Here is a 24,043-nt window from a genome sequence, read left to right on the forward strand (position 1 = left end):
CAGCTCCTGTTAAATCTCAAAAATATTCTGTACTACTTATGCTACTTTTCCTTCATTTATGTATTATTTAAAAAGAGTACCATTGTTATGAAGGTTGGCAGTATAGGGGGGTAGTTATCATCCTGTTTAATATTTGATTATTTTTTAGGAATGTTCACTGGAATGATAATCTTGATTGTTTGAATTTCAGAGGCATGACTTTCAAAAAAGGTGACCAGTGAAACAGCTGTCCTTGACCTGTTAACACTCACTCTAGTAGTTAATTGTTTTCATGGTCACAGAACAGCCTGTCTTTTCCTAACAGTATGGAAATTTTTCTTTCAGGCTTTATATGCTGTTTTGGTTTTTGTTACGTGCTTTGTTGTTTCTTGTATTTCTGTGTACATTTTAAACAGCACAAGGCTGTTTAAATAATAATTCTTCTTATTATTTTTGATGGTGTTTAAATTTATACTTTTTTTGCTCTTTATTCTTTTTTTGCATTTCTCAGTTGCCTGAACAGTGTTCTTTAGTGTTTCCTTATGATGGTAATAAAATCGCCCTTGGTTTTTTTTTCTTGTATGAAAATGTTATCTCACTTTACTTTAGAATGATACATTTGCTAGGTAAAGAATTCTAGGTTTGCAATTTCTTTTACATTTTTTATTTAAGAGGATTGACTCTTGGAAAACTGCCTAAGTAACACCGTTTTTGTAGAATTATTCTTGTCTTTGAGAGAAATCTTATTAGGGATGAACTGTTCTTGATTTTCAGTTCTATTGCTGTCTTTTTTGTGTGTGTGTGTTGAAGTATAGCTGATTAACGTTGTGATAGTTTCAGGGGAACAGGTGAACAGGGAAGGGATTCAGCCATTTTCCCCCAAGCCCCCCTTCCCTCCAAGCTACCACATAACACTGAGCAGACTTCTCTATGCTACATAGTAGATCCTTGTTGGTTATCCATTTTAAGTATAGCAATATGTACATGCCCATTCCAAACTCCCCAGCTGTCCCCCGATCCTTCCCCCACCAGCAACCATAAGCTTGCTTTTGAAGTCTGTGAGTCTGTTTCTGTTTTGCTGGTAAGTTCATTTGTATTTCTTTTTATATTCCACACATAAGAGATGTCATAGGTGCTGTTGGTTTTTTGATCAAATATTTATGTAAAAATTAAAGACAGAGAAAAAACCTGATTAAGTTACATACCTTTAAAAAAAGTTAATAAGGTTTTAGCCTGAAGTATAAAACTGTTTATATATTACCTCCCTCCTACCTGTGCAGTTCCATAGCTTGTCACTTCAGCTTCACAGTAAGAATGGGTTCCTAGAAGAAAGGAGTGGGCTCATGTCTCAGTGCTTTGCTGTATGCTTTTGCCCCATCTGCTCCCCCACCTTTGGGTGTTTCCCTTACCCCGAGTCTTTGCCTAGTGAGTTTGCATCCATGAAGGACTTGCTCAGTTATCACCTCTGCTTTGAAACTTTCCCTGTTTTCCCAGGTAGTTTTATCTATTTGGTAATTGGTTGATTAATGAGTTAGCTAAGTATTTATTACATATTCACTCTTACATAAGAGCACAATAAATTCTAGCAGCCATTATTTAAGGATTTTTACTGTTATTATCTTACATATTTTGACAGCTGGATAGACTAAACATATTGTTGTTTGTGTATTGGCTCTTTTACTTATTTTTAGTGCTTATCCTTTGCATTTTATTATTATTGTTGGTAGTGGTGTTTTTCTTACATTTGCAGGCTTGCTTGACAGTTTGCTAATAGTTTTATGAGTACTTCACATATCATTTTAAAAGTCAAAAAACCAGTTATCTGATTGTCAGCATAGATATTAAAGAAGGAATTTCAAAATCTTTTAGAAATTTAATTTCTAAAATCTATTTTAGAGGTTTTATGCCCTGACATTTTCTTTGGGAAATACCTAGGAAAAGATAAAAGCATAGAATTCAATTTGAGGGTTAATGAGAACTCTCAGTGATTGGAACTGAGCCTGAGTAGCAAGAGTTTTGGGGTTGGATTGTTGGTGGTTGAGCCAATAACAAATGGTAGTTCGGGTAATGGTGGTAGTACTAGAGGGAGACGGAAGGTGAAACTTTCTTATATTTCAGTGGGTGATAAAAGTTTGAGTCTTCTAGTTGCATTTAGCGTAGAAATCACTATTTGGTTAGAATTTATCGAATCTTTTGGTTTATAAGTTAATACCATATATAAGTTAATCTATAATAAGTGTATGTGAGTTAAACTCCTGATTCTGTGATCAAACCCACAGCATACAACTCATGTCCTGGTATCATGTATCTTTAATAACTCACTTTTTAAAAAAAATAATATTTAAAACTAGAATTTGGTGAAACCTATGTGTAGATACCGTTGCTGTGGCTCTCCTGTACATGGAAATCACATTTAATTATTAGTCAGCTTTTAGTCTTTAGGAGAAAAGTTTTAGCAGTTGCTTTCCCCTACTATAAACCTCTCAAGGGCAGAAATTTTTATATGTTCATCGTGAAACTATTACAAGTGCCTAGAATAGCTACTGGCATCTAGCAACCTTGATAAATGTTTGTTGAGCTGAAACAGGAACAATTCCTTGACTGCTTCTTCTGTGAATATAAACAATCTAACTCATCTATTTAGTGTTGTATTTTTGCAGGTAAATTGTTAATTTTCATAGCTACTACTATTCAATATTAGTGATGTGGATTATTGAACAGATATGATCATATACCAAAGAAAGTGTATGTGCTTATCAGTAACCTATGAAAGTGTGAAATAACAGGATCTGTTGTATTAGTTCCCTGATTTTTATAGAAGTTATATTTATGTAAATTAAATTTTTTGCTTATTTTTACAAATGTATATCCTGATAACTCAAACCATAGGCCTCATTTGGCTGATGAAAAAGAAATCTGCCTTATGTTGTTATTACTGGAAGTTAATGTAATCATTGCGTTTTTTTTTTTTTTTTTTGAGTGTTTTCAAGTTTAAAAAGAATAAAAAGTCCAGTAATTATGGGAATAAATACATAAAATATTTATGGCAATGATTTTGAAGGTTTTCTTATGAGGACATTTTAAAAACCAATGTATTTTATGTTAAATGCATTTAACCTCTGAACATTTATGCATTTCAAGTATTTATGCATTTATGCAAAGTAAAAATAGACAATTCTGTGAAATTGAAGCTTTTTAAAGACAGATTATATATTTGATTAGAGGCTTTCAAAATGATCTTTACATAATTGTTAAGCTATGCCTTGACATATGGAAGAAATAGAGTCTACGTCTTAGATGTTTGTTGTGTGTTTGGAAATGTTCTAAGAAAATGCCTAAGGTTGGTCTCTCCCACTCTGACTCAGTTTCCACTTGGCCACTTATTTTAATTCAACCTAGCACTGTGGATTTTAATTTTGGTCCTTCCAGAAACTAGTTTTATAATCTGGGTCTTCAGCTTCCTGATAATAATTAGCATTGGTACAGTGCTTTGCACTATACTAGTACATTTATTGATCTAGGCCTGGTGCTGTGTGTTAGAGGTACAGATAGCTCTAATAAATGTTGCTGTTGCATTGTTTACAGACTGGTTGAGGTAATGCATATGTAAAAAGCTAAATTTGATTCTGTAAAGAGTTGGAGTTCTTTAGAGAAAGTACAAGACAAGCACTTAGCCTAACATGGAAGTTCAGTGAAAGCTTCATAGGAGAGAGAACCCTTTAACATGATCTTGGAAGAGGAGTCATCTGTCATTAGAGTCAGGCTCCCCAAGGGCAGGGTCTTGTCGTCTTTGTTCACTGTTCTGTCCCCGCTCCTTGGACAGTGCCTGACGTGTAGGATGCTGAGTAAATATTTGTTGTATGTGTAAATGAACGAATGAATGACTCAGAGAAGAGAGGGCAAAGGACATCTTGGAAGAGGAAACAGTGATATACTAGAATTATATTTTCATCTTTAAAAGTACAGTGTCATATTTCTTGATCACCTGAAGGAAAATGTTCCTGGCATCTGGTTTAAATGGATTTACTTTCCTCAAACTTAATTGCTCAAAATCATTGTCATATATTAGTTTGATGGATCTATGCTAGGATTGTGATTTTTTGTTTTCCCTTCCCCCCCCCCCCCCCCCCCCCCCCATGTTGGAAGAAGTAGCACATACCGTCTTTATCATTTCACTAATGTTTTCTAGCTTCTTACTCATTTTATCTACTTCCTGGAGTTTGTGTGATTCTTCTTTGAGAAAACATTCTTTGGATCTTCCTGATTTCTTGCTCTAATGTGGACTCATTGCTTTTTAGGTCTGCCGTACAGCTGCAGTCCTGGAATTTCTTTTCACTGGACTCCTGGGTTAGTGTCACCATTTTCTTGTGTATTTCCTATTTCCTTGGCTTTTCACTCTTGTTCTGTGTTTTTCCTAAACTGTCTTTTTCAGGATACAAAATTAAGAGATCAACTAGTTGAGTCCTCTCTGTCTGAAAATGCTTTTATTTTGCTTTCAAACTTGGTTGATAGTAACCTATGTAGAATTTTACCTTGAAACTAAGTTTCTCTCAGAGCTCTGATAGCTTTCCTGTATTATCTTCTAGCAGCCAGTGTTGCTAATGTTCTAGATAGCTAATGCCTGTCAGAGTCTTATTCATTTGTAGGTTTCCTCCCACCTCACAACTTTTTAGACTTTTTTCTTTATTCTGATGTTGACTAAGATCAAGATATTTCATGAGGATGTGCCTAAGTATGAGTCCTTTTTATTAGTTATGCTTATATATATGCTTAGCACTCAGTAGTTCCTTTCAGATAAAAGCTTGTGTCTTTCTTTAGCTTTGGAAAAAATTTCTTTGATAATTTCCCCCCCCGTTTTATTCACTGGATGGTGAAATCTCCTGAATTTTATTCTTTTTATTTTTCCTCCCAGGTTTTCTGCCTCCTTTTGGGGTTTTTTTCTTTTCTTTTTTTCTACTTTATTTTCTGACTCTTCTAACTGAACTTTTTATTTCAGCAGTTATGTTTTAATTTACAAGAACTCTCTTGGTTTTGGTTATTTCTTTTTCGCAACATCTTGATGCTTGAGACATGGATGCATGATCTTTTCTAATCACTCTAAGAAAAATAAGTTTTGAAAAAAGTTGTTTTCTGTTTCCTGCATCATCTCTATTTCTGCTGGGGTTATTGCTTCACTTGCTTGATCCTGGTCTTCCCCATGGAGGATGACCGCCGGAAAGGCTGACTAGCTCTCATTGGAAACATTGGGACGATGCTTTTTGCCTGGCAGGTATAATGTTAAGATGAACTGGCTGGTATCTGGCTTTAGGAGGAAGTGCCTGCAGAGGTGGTTTGTTCAGTTTCTTTAGCCATTCCCCTCCCCTGCCTTTTCTGGGGCCTGGGGATGAATGCCAGGATGCAGGTAATCTCTGTGTATAAAGTAGGCATGAGGAGCTCACTCTTGTTCTCTTTTCTTCTTTTCACTTCCTAGGGAAAAGCTAGCCTACCTTTTGCATTCCCCTTCTCACTCCCGCCCTCTCTACCCAGTGGTTCTAACTTGGAACCCCCTTAGTGTTTACTTGGTGATCACCCCTTCCTTGCCTTCTCTTGCCTGTGAACTCTTCATAGAAATGCTTCCAAATTTATTATACTCTCCTGTTCTGATTCTTTTATCAGTTTATTTATTAATTTTTTTTTCCTATCAGTTTAATGGGAATTTAGGAGGAGGAAAGACAGAGAACTAAACAAATTGCAAATTCAGATTGGTATTTGAACCTGAATCAGTGGTATGTTCTCTTCCCCTTCCTACCCACATCCCTATAGATACTTTCATACCCTTAGGTGTTTAAATTAATACAGCTACTTTGAGGAGTACAATTTGATGCAGTGTTGTAAACTTGAATACGAAAGCACCATGGGAAAACACCATCCAGTGTTTCTCCTCTTCCATCTGTACCTTAAGAGAAACCCTAACATGATCGGCTGGTGAGAAATGTTCCAGAATGTTGTCACAACAAAAAATTAGGAGCAGACTTAAATGTTGATGAGCACTAGACCCTGGACTGGAGAATTGCTGTTGTTCTTTCAGTCTCCATAGTTTTGCCACTCCTTGGTGAAGACAAACTGAGAGGAGCATTCTGGTTGAAACCTTTTAGAGTACCCGTACCCTGATGTGCAGGTGAAAATGACATGAAAATACCAAGTGAAGTTTGGGTCTTAAAACACAATAAATGTCCAGTTTGGTATAGGAGAGAAATTTTTTTAGTGTCTGCTTCTACCAGAATGAACTGTATTTTTGTGATTGGGTGGGAGTGGGGGAGGGGGCATTGAGGGAACACAAAATAATGGAGCGGAAGTTCCAGACTGAAGAGAGCAGTTCCTAAGTTGTCTATATGTGTATTTTCCTGAGGACTTGTGGTGGACTTGTTATATAATGGCAGTGATTGTGAAAGTCCGGTTTATTTAGGCATCACTTGAGAAGTGTGAAGGACACATTGAGACCATTCTTTTTGGTAAATTCGTGCTGTTAGTATTATGGCAGTGAGTCTCAACTCCAGACATTTGATAGGTATTTTAAGAACCATTGCTGTAATACTGGTATGTGCCAGGCATATTATATAGACTGTTGCATTTAATCCTTGTGTAAAGACTGAACAATTGTGTAAGGTAAGAACAGTTATTAGCCCCATTTTTCCAGACAAGCAACTGAATCATAGAGTGGTAAAGTAGATTAGAGGGAAAGAAAGGGTTGAAATTATACCTGACTGCTGGAATCGAACTGTAAAAGTTAAGAGCATAGAGTGTAGAGCCTGACTGTCTTGAATTGTGGCTCTGCTACATACTGGTTGTGTGAACTTAAGCAAGTTTCTTAACTTTTCTGTGACTCATTTTTTTCATTCGCTAAATGGGATAAGAATACCACCCTACTTCATTGAATTGTTTTGAAGATTATACGTTTGTAAAGTGCTAGAAACAGTCCCTGGTACATAAAAAGTCCTGTATGTATTTGCACTGATATTGTCATCATTGTCCTGCCTTCTCACTTATATGGATGGAAGTATCTTTGCACTGTGAGCATTAATCAGATAATGTGTTTGAGTAGAATAATACAGAAGACTATGGAACCAAGTACAAAATCTCTTAGCATTCACCATTGGTACCTTGAACTATTTTCAAGAGAGGCACATAAGCTCCATGAGATAGAGCTTACATTTTTAGGTACAGTGAAAGTTTGTTTAATAGACTCAGACAGTGGCTATTCAGAACATGCTGGAATATTTTATTTTAGTGCCCTTAGAATTAACGCCTTATACATAATAGTCTTTTTGATATATGTTTGCATTTTAAAAATATGTATTCTGCCTTGATGTTCATTATGTACTGTTCCAAGCTTTTTTTTTCCCTTAGTGAAGGCATACCAATTTCTTACTGATTTAAGGTTTAATACTTGGAGCTTCAAAATTTGGTATTGTTTCATCATTAATAATAGACATCTTTTTGAGATGTGTGGATTTCTGTTCCATAAAGTTCTTTTTAGGGTTTATGTTTGCCTGTGTGTTATTGGACTAATTCATGTTTGACTTTCCTAATCACTTTGTTGCATGTTCCCTCTTTGTGTAATAGATACTAGTTCATACAGGCTTTACAACTCCATATATATTGAGTGCTTTTCTGTTGTCTTCTGATCTCTTTTTCAGGAATCTTTTCATGTGGGAAAGGATTTTAAAATGTTTGCCCACTGACCATTTTCACAGTAGAGTATCAGTTCTCTTTCTCTTCAGATCAAGGGATTATAAGCAGCGAGTATATATGTATATTTACATATGGTGTAAGTAGTGAAAGCTTTCATTTTGAATCACTAGTTGTGGGACTTTGTGATAGATTATTAATTTTTTTTTTTTTTGCCAGACATCTGCAATCCAGATTTCATGAAAGAAAACCTCTCTGCCCTTTTGTATATAATAATGGCTAAAATATTCTAGTTATGTTTTCTAATGTATGTACTTTGTATTGAGCAGATTTGTGTTTTTCTGTAAGAATCCCATAAATTTTTTATTGTTTAAAACCTTGGCTATTTTATACCCTCAACACTCCCATTTTTGGGTGGGATGAGAGAGTGGTGAGGGGTGGAAGGGAGTTACTGAGTTGCTCTGTTGTTTTTTCCAGTGTTTTCCTCATGTTGAATACCTAACAGACCCATTAAATGTATGTATTGTTTTCCCCAAGAAAGGAGGAGTAAGAAGGGGAGAAATTTTGATTGTAGAGCAGTTGAAGTCTGAAGCTTCACGGATGTTCAGATAAAGCCTTACATGTAAGCTTAAGAATTACTTTTGAAATTTAGGTATTCCAGAAATTGCTACTTAACCCCTCAGGTTTCTCTAAACCATTGAATTTTAGCAAGAGGCTTTGGTCACCATTGTGTATTGATGTAACATGTATATCATAAAAACTAATAATGCTGAAACATTCAAAGAGCTCTATAAAATGAGATATCTAAATGCAGTGTTAATTTAATTTGGAGTAAACATTTATTGGCTGGGGCAGGTGGTACTCGGAAAAATGAAGGCAAAAAGGAGGCCTTCATGTTCCTTTTAAAAGACTGGTTTGTTCTACTTTTCCCATCCCCAGTTATTGTAGCCCTTTTGTTTGGTGGCAGAAAATAGAAATCAGCTTCAGAGATTTCATACTGTTAAATATCTGGAGTAACCTATAGCAGTTCTAGAGTTGGTCAGTGGTTTGTGCTTTGTACGAACCTCTTTTGCAGGAACCTCCCCACTTCTTTGGTATCTACCTGAAATTTACTACATCGGTTTCAGCTCTTGGTTATAAATTACAGAAAACTCACCTCAAACAGGCTTGAGCCGGGAAGGGAATTTATTTACTCACATAACTAAAAATCTTTGCAGGGCTGGTTTCATGCATGGCTTGATTCAGGGTGAAAGGAATTACTTAGACTTGTCTCTTTGTTCTAATACCTCTGTATTGATTCTCCTCTCAGACTCTTGCCTCGTAGTGGCAAGACGGCTGCTCGGTTATACCTTTCTAGTTGAAATCCAGGAGTCTTGTACCTCACTGGTTCTGAATGAGTCATGTGCCTTTCTCTATGGCCATTGGAATGTGATGCAGTAATTGGATTAGATCTAGGACATGTGTCTGACCTGGAGCAAGGATGGAACTGACTGCTAGAAGTGCGTGGTCTGAAGATGGGGAAATGGTGATTCCCTCAAGGGAAATGAGGGTATGTTAGCAGGAGGAGCCTGGTAGGCTGGAGTCCACGGGGTTGCTAAGAGTTGGACATGACTGAGCGACTTCACTTTCACTTTTCACTTTCATGCATTGGAGAAGGAAATGGCCACCCATTCCAGTGTTCTTGCCTGGAGAATCCCAGGGACCGGGGAGCCTGGTGGGCTGCCGTCTATGGGGTTGCACAGAGTCGGAGACACACACACACACACACACACACACACACACACACACACACACACCCCCCCCCCCCCCCCCCTTCTAAAATAACTTCCAAAATGAATGTTAAGTGTTACAGTGGTATCTGGTGATATTCAGGGTTAAAACTATGGGGTCCTCAGCCCTTTCTCCCTTTGTCACAGTGGAGTACAGCAAGGGACAGCTGGGATCATGTATCTCAAGGAGCCTGCTTCTGCTGGGTCAGCAATAAGTGTTTGCTCTAGGAATTCATGTAAGTCTGCTTTTCAGGATCACAGAGCCGTGGTTTCATTCAGACCATGGTGACCTAACCCTGGTTTTAGTTCCGGTGTCCATGGCCCCTTCTCCTAACAAGGATTTTCTCACCCTAAACTAGCGTACTGATGTTCAGTTCTATGCTAGAATCTTAGAAGAGAGAATCCTTTTGTGTGGAAAGTAATTCTTGCTCCTTATTTGGTGTCTCCTGTAGAGTGAGATTGAGTTCTAAGTTATTTCACACATGCTTCTTAAAAGTTCCAAGCCACAGCCTTAAAATGACCATGCACTGTAGGATCAGACCCCGAGAGTTTTTCATGGCAATCATGTGCCACATCTCAACTCTTATTAAATACGTCGTGCACATCACGCTCCATGACATCTTTTCTAAGTCTTTTGATTGGATTATAAATGCTTTTCTTTATGATCTTTCCACATTGCAATATAGTCCCTCCAGTACTCTTGCTCTTCTACCTTAACTAAGTAAGGTAAACCTCCAAAGGTATTTCCTTGGCTTCCCTAATTGGTGAGCTGCCCAGTCTTCACCTTAGTTGCTGTACTTCTTGGCATTTCTCCCAGTTCTATTTCCCTTTCATAAGTCAGGCCCACTTTCACGCACTTTATTTTTATATTGTATGTTCCTCTCCTGGCAGACTGCCTGTCACAGCCAGACCTGCCATGAGCCCTCCCTTCCTGTCATAAGCCTGACCCCTTAGCACACCGTGACAGTGGTTATTTGGAATGATGTGGTTTAGTGGAAGGACCCTTGAATGTAGCGTCAGAAGACCAGACATCAGTTCCTGGCTTGTTACATGTTAGCTCTGTGACCCCGGATACACCGTGTAACTAATTCCTTTTAACTTCAGATGCCTAATCCTAAAATGGACCTAATATCGTATTACTTGCCTTACCTACCTCAGTGTTTTCTTGTGAGGAACAAAGATGATGAGTGTCAGAGCATTTTGTAACCTGCCAAGTTCTACACAAATGTAAACTGTATTTTGTTACTATTAAGGCAGAAACTTAAAAAGATGGTATTTAGTTTTTAATGATTTATCACTGATTTAAGAATTTTATATTTGTTGAAATAGTGGATATCCTCTAGTATTAGAAAAACATAAAAAGATCATTGTGTCTTATCCAGTAAAATATTATTTAATTTTAGGAAATCAAGAAATGTAAGTTAGTTTTTCAGAAAATGGAAATTTAGCTCGTTAGGTAGCAAATCTAATTTTAACAGTTTTGGATGAAGCTCTTTTAAAATTGTATTGTATAATTCTTTATACCTTTAACCAAAATGTATAAATGCCTTCCATTTTAATAATATAAATAAAGGGGAAAAAGGTAATAGGAGCACATTGTAAAAATTCCAAATAGTACAAAAGAGGAATTTAGCGTCTACTCACTCATCCCTCAGTTTTACTTCCTGGAGGAGATGTCAGGTACCAGTTTCTTGGGGCTTCTTTCAGTGCATGTGTATGCATTAAAAATTTTTTTTTTAATTGAAGGATAATGTCTTTACAGAATTTTGTGGTTTTCTAAGAATCAGCCATAGGTACATCCATGTCCCCTCCCTCCCAGACCTCCCTCCCGTCTCCCTCCCCACCCCGCCCTTCAGCCTGCAGCAGAGCCCCGGTTTGAGTTCCCTGAGTCATACCCGTTGGCTATCTGTTTTACACATGGTGTTGTAAATTTCTGTGTTACTCTCTCCATATATCTTCCCTTCTCCCCTCCTTTCCTCCTCCCATGTCCATAGGTCTATTCTCTATGTCTGTTTCTTCATTACTTCCCTGAAAATAAATTCACCAGTGCCATCTCTTCAGATTCCATATATATGTCAGTATACAATATTTATATTTCTCTTTCTGACTTACTTCACTCTGTATAATGGGGCTCTAGTTTTGTTCACCTTGTTAGAACAGATTCAAATGTATTCCTTTTTATGGCCGAGTAGTATTCAATTGTAGATATGTACCACAGCTTCTTTATCCATTCATCTGTTGTTGGACGTCTAGGTTGCTTCCATGTTCTAGCTATTGTAAATAGTGCTGCAGTGAACATTTGGGTACACATGTCTTTTTCAGTATTGGTTTCCTCAGGGTATATGCTTGGGAGTGGGATTGCTGGATCGTATGATGGTTTTATTCCTGGCTTTTTAAGGAGTCTCCATACCGTCTTCCATAGTGGCTGTATCAGTGTACATTCCCACCAGCAATGCAAGAGTGTTCCCTTTTCTCCACACTCTCTCCAGTATTTACTGTTTGTAGACTTTTTGATGATGGCCATTCTGACTGGTGTGAGGTGGTATTGCATTGTAGTTCTGATTTGCATTTCTCTAATCATGAGCGATGTTGAGCATCTTTTCGTGTGTTTGCTAGCCGTCCGTCTGTCTGCTTTGAGAACTGTCTCTTCAGGTCCCTTTCCCACTTTTTGATTGGGTTGTTTGCTTTTCTGGTATTGAGTTGTATAAGCTGCTTGTATATTTTGGAAATTAATTCTTTATCAGTTGTTTCCTTTGCTATCACTTTCTCCCTTTCTGAGGGTTGTCTTTTCACCTTGTTTCTTGTTTCCTTTGCTGTGCAAAAGCTTTTAAGTTTAATTAGGTCTCACTTGTTTTTTTTTTTTTTTTTGTTGTTTTTATTTCCATTACTCTAGAAGGTGGGTCATAGAGGATCTTGCTTTTATCTATGTCATTGAGTGTTCTGCCTAAGTTATCCTCTAAGAGTTTAATAGTTTCTGGCCTTACATTTAGGTCTTTTATCATATTTTGTTTTAAACAAGAGATTCATACTGCATGTGTGGTGTTCTATACTTTGCTTTCTTTTTTTTTTTTTTTAGACTTCTTTTTCTTTTATTTTTTTTCTTGGCGAGCCAGCCAGGAGATGAATTTTTTTTTTTTCAACTTTTGATGTATCTCAGAGATATTCCCATATCAGTATATAGGTCTGTGTGTATGTAACAGAGTGTGTTTTTTTCAGTACTTTGGATAAAATGAGCTCCAACTTATGTTGTAATCAAAGTTGAAGGAAACTTTTGTAGGTATGTATTGGCTGTAGTCCATGGGGTTGCAGAGTCAGACAGGACTGAGCAACTGAACTGAACTGATTGGTGCACCTGTGTTGTTCCGCCATTGGTTACATCCTGAGAAATGAAATTACTGAGTTAGAGGGCATGTTCACGTGACAGCTCCTTTTCTTCTTCTTTTTTTTTTTTTTGAGGGGGGCAATTTCAGTTTGAATTATGAAAGGATTTTGGATTTTGCTTTCGGTGGCTTCCTGCTTAACTGTATGCTTTGGCATCTCTTCATCTTAAAATTAGAAATTTTGACTAAAAAAATGCATTTGGATAGTTAGGCAGTTTGGGATGGACTAGGTACACACTGCTGTAATTAAAATGGATAACCAAAGAGGAGCTACTGTATAGCACAGGGGGCTCTGATCAGTGTCATGTGGCAGCCTGGATAGGAGGGAAGTTTGAGGGAGAAGTGGTTACATGTGTATCCATGACTGAATCCCTTTGCTGTCCACCTGAAACTGTCACAGCCTTGTTAATCGGCTATACTCCAACATGAAATAAGAAGTTAAAAAAATCCATTGGGATTTTAAGCAAGTGTATTTATCTATTAGCTAGTACTGCAAATCTACTACTACTACTATAAATGGTTTTATTATTAAATTCTCCACAGTAGCTTTTCTGCTTCTAGTCTTTAGATGAAGGCTGCTGTCACAGTTTCCTTCTTAAAAGTTCGGGTATGATCGTACCGTCTTTTCATTTAAAAGTATGTAGGCACATAAAGCAGAGTTAACCTTAATCTATCTTTGCCATTTTGCACTGTTTTCCCATGCACACTGCATTCCGACACAAAGAACTGGTACTAGACTTCATTCATTTTTTGTGCCCGTTTCCTTTACACATATCTAGTATTTCTTTTCCTCTTTGGTCTCCTGACAAACTTTGTACATTCTTCAAGAGGCAGCTCAAAAGTCTCCTCCTCTGTGAAGACTTCCTTGAATAGGGAGAGTGGTGTGATGAGATTGTCAAGGCTACAGGAACTGTATCATTCAAGGCCTTGAGGGTTAAAGTGTGTGATTTGAATTTTACTTTAAGTGTACTGGTTCTGATGCAGTACTGGTTCTTATAATTACCTTAGATTCTGCTGTCCTGGAGTGCTCCTATATCTAATCTTATCGTACCTGGCATTGCTTAATACCATAATTATTTGTTCCTGTTCCCTTCCTTTCCCTCTAAATTATGAGCACCATGAAGGCAAGGGCAGAATAACAGATTCTCAGTAAATTTTTGTTGGTGCCTACCATCTGTTGTTGTGTGTGGGTATTAAATGAAATGATACCTGTAATGTGGCAGGTATGGTAAATACTCAGTAAGTGTTAAGTTGTTGGTGTTGCCATTATCATCACTGGACAGATAAATCCTCACTTGGGAATAAAGGGTCCTTTTTTGAAAGAAATTAGATTTGATCCAGGGCTTAAAAGACTATGTAGGGTGGGTTTTGCTCAGATAGTTTTCAAAACTTTATGAAAATTCAAGGTACAAGTTAAAACTTGAAATTTGATAATATAATATATATAGCTATCTGTCTGTGGCACATGAAAGGGGAACTATGTCTCATTTTTAGGTTTGTTTCCTTAATAGTAAGTACTATATATAGATTTATTATTACTATTTTATTTTTCAAAAAATTCCAAGGTACTTCTGATATGCATCTGGGTTTAAAAAGTGACTACAGGTCTCTTTTTAAAATGGTAGTTTTGGTGATATACATTCTGTTATTTTTCTGTTGATTAGTCATGATGCAGTGGTATTAAGTGAGTAATAGTTACATAATCACAATAGTAAAAGATGTTTACCAGTTTTCACAGTCAATAGCCAGACCAAAAAAAAAAAGATAATTACAGTTGTAAGCCATAATGGGAACATGGTTAACCTAATAATATAAAATAATTACATAGAATTTGGGGAGTCAAGTAGAGTGATGTGGTAAGTGGAAGTGTATACATGCAGAAGTATTATCTACTCAGCCAGGCTGTGTCTTTTGGTTGGTGCATTTAATACATTTACATTTAAGGTAATTATCAATATGTATAATCCTATTACCATTTAATTGTTTTGGGTTTATTTTCTATAGGTCTTTTCCTTCTTTTTGTGTTTCCTGCCTAGAGAAGTTCCTTTAGCATTTGTTGTAAAGCTGATTTTTGCTGTAAAGCTGAATTCTTTTAACTTTTGCTTGTCTGGAAAGCTTTTGATTTCTCCACCAAATCTGAATGAGAGTCTTGCTGGGTAGAGTATTCTTGGTAGGTTCTTCCCCTTCATCACTTTAAATATATCGTGACATTCCCTTCTGGCATGTAGATTTTCTGTTGAGAAATCAGCTGATAGCCTGATGGGAGTTCAACTTGCATGTTATTTGTCGTTTTTCCCATGTTGCTTTTAGTATTTTATCTTTGTCTTTGGTATTTGTCAGTTTGATTACTGAGTGTCTCAGTGTGTTCCTCCTTGGGTTTATCCTGCCTGGGACTCTCTGTGCTTCCTGGAATTGGTTGACTATTTCCTTTTGCATATTAGGGAAATTTTCAGAAAATTTTCAGGGAAATTAGGATAATTTGAAATTAGCTCTTCAAATATTTTCTCACACTCTTTCTCTCTTCTCCTTCTGGGATCCCTATAATGCAAATGTTGGTGCGTTTAATGTTGTCCCCAAGGTTTGTTAGGCTGTCTTCATTTCTTTTCATTCTTTTTTCTATATTCGGTTCTGTGGCAGTGATTTCCACCATTCTCTCCTCCAGGTCATTTATCTGTTCTTCTGCCTCAGTTATTCTGCTATTGATTCCTTCTGGTGTATTATTCATCTCTGTTTGTTTGTTCTTTAGTTCTTCTAGGTCTTTGGTAAACATTTCTTGCATCTTCTCCATTCTGAGATCCTGGATCATCTTCACTGTCATTATTCTGAATTCTTTTTCTGGAAGGTTGCTTAGCCCTACTTCATTTAGATGTTTTTCTGGGGTTTTATCTTGTCTCTTCATCTGGGACATAACTTTCTGCTTTTTCATGCTGATTAACTTTCTGTAATGTGGTTTTGTTGTAGCCGCTGTGGGACTGTGGTTCTTCTTGCTTCTTCTGTCTGCCTTCTGATGGAGGAGGCTAAGTGGCTTGTGTAAGCTTCCTGATGGGAGGGACTGGTGGTGGGAAAAACTGGGAATTGCTTTGGTGGCCAGGGCCTTTGCTCAGTAAAGCTTTAATCCAATTATCTGCTGACGGGTGGGGTTGTGCTCCCTCCTTTGTAGTTGTTTGGCCTGAGGGGACCCAGCCCTGGGCTCTCTGGGCTCTGTGGCAGAGTTAATGGTGACCTCCAGGAGGGTTTATGCCCAGGGGGACCTTCCTGGACTACTGCTGCCACTGCCCCTGTCCCTGGGGTGAACCCCTGCCGACCCACGCCCCCACAGGCCACCCGCCAGCGCTAGCAGGTAGTTTGGTTCAGTCTTCTGCGGGTCACTGCTCCTTTCTTCTGCATCTTGGTGTGCCTGAGAGTGAGTTTGTGCCCTCCAAGACTGGAGTCTCTGTTTCCCCCAGTCCTGTGAAAGTTCTTATAACTAAATCCTGCTGGCCTTCAAGTTCAGATTCCCTGGGGATTCCCAGTCCCTTTTTCAGATCCCCAGGTGGGGAAGCTTGACGTGGGGTTCAGAACCTTCACAATAGTGGGAGAACTTCTTTGGTATTATTGTTCTCCAGTCTGTGGGTCACTCACCTGGCAGGTATGGGATTTGATTTCATTGTGATTGTACCCCTCCTACCGTCTCACTGGCTGCTTCTTTGTTTTTGGACATGGGGTTTCTTTTCTTGGTGGGTTCCAGTGTCCTCCTGTCGATCGCTGTTCAACAGCTAGTGGTGATTTTGATGTTCTTGCTGGAGGAGATGAGCGCCTGTCTTTCTACTCCACCATCTTGAACCAGAAGCCCCAACATATTATTTTATATGCACAGATAATTATATCAAAAAGATAGAATTTAGTTAAGAGTGTCAGTTTCATTTTTAGAAAAATAAAATTCTTAATTTTGTATGAATTTTCAAAACCTTCCTTGAATTTGTTTTTACTAGTGTAAAAACATTAAGGCACTATGAGTATTTTAAAACAGCTTGTGCATGTGCCCTTGAGACACGTTGGTGGGTGCATTTTTATCAAAACCATATACATGGTGACATATTAAATGTATCATATTATTATACTAATCATACGACTCTAGAAACAAAAGTAACCAGGGGACTTAGAGCCTATCAAAACCATCTTTTTGTTTTTGTACAATGGGATTCTTTTTAAACTTGCCAGTGAATTCATACCAGTATTGAAACCAGATGTAGACTTCCGTCTTTTAATGTATTAGCTCAGCTATAAAGTCTTATTTCCAGCTCTGATTACCGAGTGTTTCATTCATGGTTTATTATCTCTTTCCTGCCCTCCTTTTTCTTTTTTTTTTTTTAAACTAGAGTCTAAATATGATTCAAATGATTTTAAGATGACATTGCTCCATTTGTGTAGTGACAGAAATAAAATTAAATCTGTATTGAATTGATGATAACCTAATTAAATCCACAAATGAAGTACTCTCAATAAAATTTTCCATTGGAAAGGATTCTTGACAGATACTACTAAAAGAAGTGTTAGTTGTGGTTTGAGTGTTTTCCATCTTAGAACTTAAATCCTACTTTACTTTCTGTATAAAAGCAGATCTTCTCTCTTTTGTTTTTTTCTTTTCTTTCTATATATTTTCAATATAAAGCTTATGATTTTGAAATTTATCTGAACTGATGAAAAGTCTTATTTATAGAAATAAAAAAGATATTACTTAAAGTTTTTGGTTTTTCTCTGTTGCCAAATAGAAACCTAGTCACCTTTGGTAGCTGATTTTGTTTGTATGTAAGTGAAATTTACGTTTAAAGATTGTTTAAAAACAAAACTCTGTTTAGGAAAATGACTGTCAATGAATTCCCTTACCCCTTCCCTCTAAATAGTATGTGTCCAAAGGATGTGAAATAAACATCCAGATCAAGGCCTACATCTGGGAAAGCCTAGTCTCCTTTCTTTCCTATTCTCCATTAAAGACCCAAAATATATGTCGAGTGGTTTAAATGTTGAAATAGATATTATTCTTTTCCAAAGTGTATTTGCTACCCTTGATATTTAAAAGAGACCAGATAAACATTTATTCTTCTAAATTTGTCAAGATTTACCTGAAATTTTTGTACTTAAGGCTGAAATTTGGCTGCCTTTACTCTTTGTTGAATACATACTTTGAATCTCATCTTTGGAACAAGCCTTGCTACTCTGTGCTTATATTGAGGTTAATTCATGCATTCATGTTTGTGTGAAACTCATATAAAAGATTCTATAACTGTAAATTAATAAAAAAAATTTAAGTCAACATTATCTCTCTGTGTTCTAGAAAATGTTTACTTGTTAATTGTTAAAATGATTTTATCGAGGGATAGAAACCTTTCATTTTATAATTGAAGTTAAAAGTCTCAAAGTGCAGATACCACATTTGAGCCCTAATATTCAAAGGGATTGTTAGAATAATACTGTACACAAATAATTTTAATTTAAGACATATCCATGTACTATTAGAATGATTGGCTATTGCATCTTTTTTGTTTTTTTTTAGAGGGAATATATGAAATGAACCCCTAAAGTAGAGGGAGGGATTTATTACTGAATAGAGAAAAGCATAATGGGAAAGAGACTTCAGACACTTCACGTTTGCTTCAGATCTGTCCTCTTCACCTTTATTAATTCAGGGCCAAATACTGGCTGTGGCCTCAGATATTCTTGTAAACTTCATAAAAACTAGTACTGTCAGCTTCTTCACTACTGTATACCCAGCCTCTTTAGCAGGACTTATACAAGAGAGCCAGTGAAGTAGATACTTGTTGAAAGAACAGATGCCCAAATTAGTGTGAATGCCCAAATTAGTGAAAAATAAAAATGGATGCCCAAATTAGTCTTTTGTTAAGACAATGAAGATCTTATAATATAATGTTATAGAATCATAGAGTTGGAATGAACCTTGAAAGTCTTTTAGCAAAACCAGACAGTTCATGAATAAGCTTACTGTCTCTGGCAAGTCTTCTTTTAGTCTTTCTGTGGATTTGTCCAGTGGCAAATGCACTGAAATCAGATTCATCCTGAGGCCTAAGTAAAGTAGGTCCATTTAATTTTGAACTTTCTCTAGTGTGGCTCTGAAATACAGGGTATAGGAGCAGAGACAACAAGCCAAGAAGTTAATGAAGGATTAGTTGAATTATTGGTTGGAAATAGTGGAATGCTAGGAGGATAAAAATCGAAGTCTAGGTAACTGAAAAGGTCAGCATTGAAGTGACTAAACATGAGACCATGTTTAGGACTGGTACTGCTTTTGTAACACCCTGAGCTCTTTAATCTTTATAGTGGGGATGTGGAATCGGGCGAGGGGAGAGAACCCAGGCCACCACTTTGCATACCTCTGCAGTGGTGTGGTGGCCCTCTATGCACCCCTGCCTCTTACTCACCCACCAGGGCTGCAGAGCACTAATTTCAAAGGACTGGGACCATCAGATGTGAATTTCTCTTCTCCTTTAGTAACTACAGGTCCGTACCCATTCATTCATTATTTATCGATTGCTAACTGTATGCCAGGTGTGGCTCCACCGGTGTACGCACTGATGCCGACACATCAGTGACCCAGACAGAGGTCTCTGCTCTTCCGGACTCTCAGTGCAGTACCGCTCAGTAGAAACGTAGCTTGGGCTACGTATGTCATTCTGAGCCTTCTAGCACCCACATTCAAAAAGAAGAAGTGGCAGGTGAGATTAATTTTAATGTATTAAATATAGGCGGGGCCTCCCTGGTGGCTCAGACAGAAAAGAATCAGCCTGCAATACAGGAGATGAAGGTTCAGTCCCCGGGTTGGGAAGATCCCCTGCAGAAGGGATTGGCTGCCCACTCCTGTATTCTTGTCTGGAGAATTCCATGGACAGAGGAGCCTGGCATGTTACAGTCCATGGAGTCACAAAGAGTTGGACCTAACTGAGTGACAAACATTTTTTTCACTGACACTAATTTTATATTATATTAATAACATTAACACATTTTAAATATAATGTAATTAGTATATAAATGTCATTTAACTGTGTAAGCAGTATGTAAGTGATTGATGAGATACCTTACATTTCCTTTTTGGTATTAGGCCTTTAACTTTGGTATATTTTATATGTATAGCATATCTCAGTTGGGTTAGCTATGTTTCAAATGCTGGGGAGCTACTGTGTTGAATAGTGCAGCTTCAGAATATAGTGCTTGCTCTCTGTGGACCATGAAGTCAGTCCATCTGGTCTGAGGTACAGAATCAGTTCCTGAAAGTATTAGAATTTTCAAATAATCCAGACTCCTTATCCATGGCCTGCAAAGCTTTACATGGTCTGTGCAGTAATTTTATGACAGTATATATTGGTGTTTTATGCAAATGTAAACCACCTGGCAATTTGCTTAGAATTGAGGTAAAATTCATATAAGATTTACCATTTTAATGTGAAAAATTCCTTGTCATTAGTGCATTTACAGTGTTGTGTAATTTCTACCCCTCTTGTCCCTGGCAGTCACCAGTCTGCTTTCTTTTTCTGTGGATTTTCCTATTCTTAGTATTTCATATAAGTGGACTCATACGATGCGTGCTTTCTGTTGTGTCCGACTTCTTTCACTTAGCATAATGTTTTTGAGGTCCATCCACATTGCAGCACATGTCTGCACTTTATTCCTTTTCATGACCAAATAATATTGCATTGTTTGCATATACCATAATTTGTCTATCCATTCCTCTGGCTCTGGTGCTATCAGTACTAAAAGTCTTTACGTTCACACCTCCCTCCTCTTTTTTCCTTCCCTGATGGTCTGTTTTTGTGTTTCCGTTTTCTTAGTCTTTCTCTGACATTTTCATTTCTGAGTTCTCATTATTGAAGTTAGAAATCTAGGACCCGGGTAGATTAAGAATGACCTCACTGGAAGGAGGAGGAGTGGCATTGGTGTAAATGCTTCACGCAGGAGGCTCTTGGCAGGCCACACTTCCTCATTTCCTCTCCTTTGTGTGACACTGTTGGTTTTCACTTTCATCAGTAGTTGGAGGGGCCACAGGGAAGGGTGTCTCTGGATTTACTTTTTCAGGACAGATAGCTGTCATATTGCCACCTCGGTGTTAGATGGCGTAGGGAAAAGTGATTTCTTAGGGTCATGGTGATTCTTGGGATATGTTAACGTGCTTTAGGAATGACATGGATAATTTTAAAGAAAGGAGAAATTGAATGATGACATTTTCTTTCATCAGAAGAGGTTCTTGGTACTTTACCTTTTAGCCTTTTCCTAAAAGTTTAATGATCTTTAGAAAGAAGTGCTTGTTAACAATGCTCTCTTGTAAGAGTTTAGTTGTATCAGCATTTCAGTTGAGTTTTTAAAATATTTCTTTCCAGTTAACAGAAGATGAGATTGCAACCATTCTCAAATCTACTTTGAAAGGACTAGAATACTTACACTTTATGAGAAAAATACACAGAGATATAAAAGCTGGAAATATTCTCCTCAATACAGAAGGACATGCAAAATTGGCGGATTTTGGAGTTGCCGGTCAGTTAACGGTAAGTGTAATACTTTTGGAAGCACTGTTGGTTTGTATTGTCCGGGTTCGAGTGTGATTAAACATTGATAATATCTTTTGAGGGTTATGAAAAGAAATGCATAAATTCATTACTGTCAGGGAGAAGAAGCCATCATTTAGGTATTATTTAATTATTTTTATTTACCATTTAAGAGACATTAGATGAACATGAAAAAATATATACTGCCATCAAAATGCTTAAATATTTGGAAAGGAAAGCTGCATTTTCCCATTTCTGTAGGTTTTATTGTTATAGTGCTATCTTTAATGAAGGTAGTGGAGTTAAGTTACTTATGGACTCTTGGTTATTTCAGAATTCTAAATTCCTAAATATGTCATGTCACAACTGATTGAAATTTTAGGAAAATAGTCAATTTCAGATATAACCTGTAGTATTTGAGGGTTTCAAATATGTAGTTTAAGGAATACATTGGCAAATACATTTCCTTAGTGTTTTTGTAGTTATATCTCTGTAATGTTCTTGCAGGATACAATGGCAAAACGCAATACTGTGATAGGAACTCCATTTTGGATGGCTCCTGAGGTCATTCAGGAAATAGGCTATAACTGTGTGGCTGACATCTGGTCCCTTGGCATTACTTCTATAGAAATGGCTGAAGGAAAACCTCCTTATGCTGATATACATCCGATGAGGGTAAGAAAATGATGGAAAATGTCAATGTTAAAAGCACTGCAGTTTTGTAGTGTGAGTGTAAATAAACATGGAATAAAAAGATCATTTGAATTTGGATTCTGTGCAAAAATTAGTAAAATTATCTGTCAGGGCTTAGCGACTGTTGAGTTCTCTCCACCGTCACATCCTTAGTTGGGAGGGAGAGAAGTGAAGCCTGTATTTCTCTCTGCAGTGGCTGTTCTTTCCCCCAAAGTACACCTGCTGCATTTCCCTACGACTGATTGATTTATTTATTTTTCCCATTTATTTTTATTAGTTGGAGGCTAATTACTTTACAGTATTGTAGTGGTTTTTGCCATACATTGACATGAATCAGCCTTGGATTTACATGTGTTCCCCATCCTGAACCCCCTCCCACCTCCCTCCCCATCCCATCCCTCTGGGTCTTCCCAGTGCACCAGCCCTGAGCATCCAACCTGGGCTGGTGATGTGTTTCACCCTTGATAGTATACTTGTTTCAGTGCTATTCTCTCAGAACATCCCATCCTCACCTTCTCCCATAGAGTCCCAAAGTCTGTTCTGTACATCTGTGTCTCTTTTTCTGTTTTGCATATAGGGTTCCCTATGAAATAAATAGAATAAAGGGCTGGTAAATCCACTGCATTATTCAGTTCCTCGTATTCTGAATGTAACAGTGGAGGCTTGGAAGAAATCCATTCTCTTCTACATACCCTGCATATTGTACCTTTTTGTTTTTGTTTCTCTAGTCCAGCTAATATTAAAAAAGAATCCCAATTTCTAATATTGCTATGTATCTATAAGTGAATTAAGCTTTTATTTTTAGCGTTCAGTGAGAAAATGGAATTCCTTTTTTGAATATTATTTTATGGTTTTATGAACTCCTTTTCCATGATAAATTTTTGAGTCTGAAATGTATAGATTGCATATTCAAGTCTAATTGCCACTGCTTTAGGGTTTGTGATGATACAGTTTTTAAATTTATTAGTATGTGAATCTCAATTCATTATAGATAAATACATTTATCTTTGTAAACTTGTTGCCCTCTAGTGGCTGTATTCAACTCAAGAAGAAAGGATATAGGCATGAAGGCAGAAAGAAGGTGGGGGAGGGGGGGAGAGAGAGAGAGAGAGAGTGTGTGTGTGTGTGTGTGTAAAGAAAAGAAGATGGTTTTAGGGTAGATGGAGAAATGTATGAAGTAAACAGATGGGAGGAAAAAGAATGCAGTATTTTAGAGTATTTGAAAAAGAAGAATAAATTTAAATTCTATCTGATACTATAGTGCTATTATAAATTGAATTTCAGTAGTGTAGATAATAGTGTACTATACTGAAATATTTAAAAATCTGCCTGCCACTTGAGAACTCTTTGAGGAATATAATTGTATATGATATGTGTTATCTTCCTTGTACATATAAACGCCTCTTGCTAAAGTGAAATAGAAAAATAGCATGAATTCTTTGAAAATATTGACATGAACTATAACAAGGTCAACATAAAATGATCAATAAAATTCTCATTTCTTTTCTGATTATTAGATATCTTTGGTACTTTCAGCTAGAAAGTTTTTGGGGTGATCCTTAGCTAGATATATTTGAGTTTAAGTTAGTGAGGTTAACCAAAGTATCCAAGACAGCTAGCTAAGTGTCAGAGCTGGGATTTAACCCAGAACTTAAGAGTATTACTGTTCTGCTTCCTCCAGTATAAATCTTATTTTTTCCAACCAAATAGTTCCACATATTCAGTTTGACCATGAGGTCGTCTCTCTCGCAGATAGCCAAGGATTTGAAAAATAAAGCACAGAGTAGCTTCTCTCATTGCAAATTACATGGCACTGTGTCACAACCAAGTATACTCCTAATCCAACATGATTTCTTTTTTTAAAAAAATTTCAAAAATGTTTATTAAGAATTGAAAACTGAGCCAGTCATTTTTAAATTAAAAAAACAAAACAAGAATCCATGACCTCCTTCCTTCCTGCCCAATTAATAATGGAACCAAGTTGAGAAATTCTGGATGACTGGGCTTGGTTAGAGGTGCCAGT

At 37.1% G+C, this 24,043-nt stretch overlaps 1 protein-coding gene across 1 annotated transcript in view; it reads left to right on the forward strand.

Annotated features, from left to right (window-relative positions):
* STK3 (serine/threonine kinase 3) overlaps positions 1–24,043 on the forward strand; it is a 300,126-nt gene that overhangs the window by 71,771 nt on the left and 204,312 nt on the right. The window contains exons 5-6 of the mRNA XM_043484504.1: positions 21,163–21,327; positions 21,835–22,002. Of these exons, the coding sequence (XP_043340439.1) occupies positions 21,163–21,327; positions 21,835–22,002 (333 nt within the window). The remainder of the gene's footprint in view (positions 1–21,162; positions 21,328–21,834; positions 22,003–24,043) is intronic.

The sequence above is a fragment of the Cervus canadensis genome, chromosome 12 (assembly GCF_019320065.1).
Source record: "Cervus canadensis isolate Bull #8, Minnesota chromosome 12, ASM1932006v1, whole genome shotgun sequence".
NCBI classification, from domain to species: domain Eukaryota; kingdom Metazoa; phylum Chordata; class Mammalia; order Artiodactyla; family Cervidae; genus Cervus; species Cervus canadensis.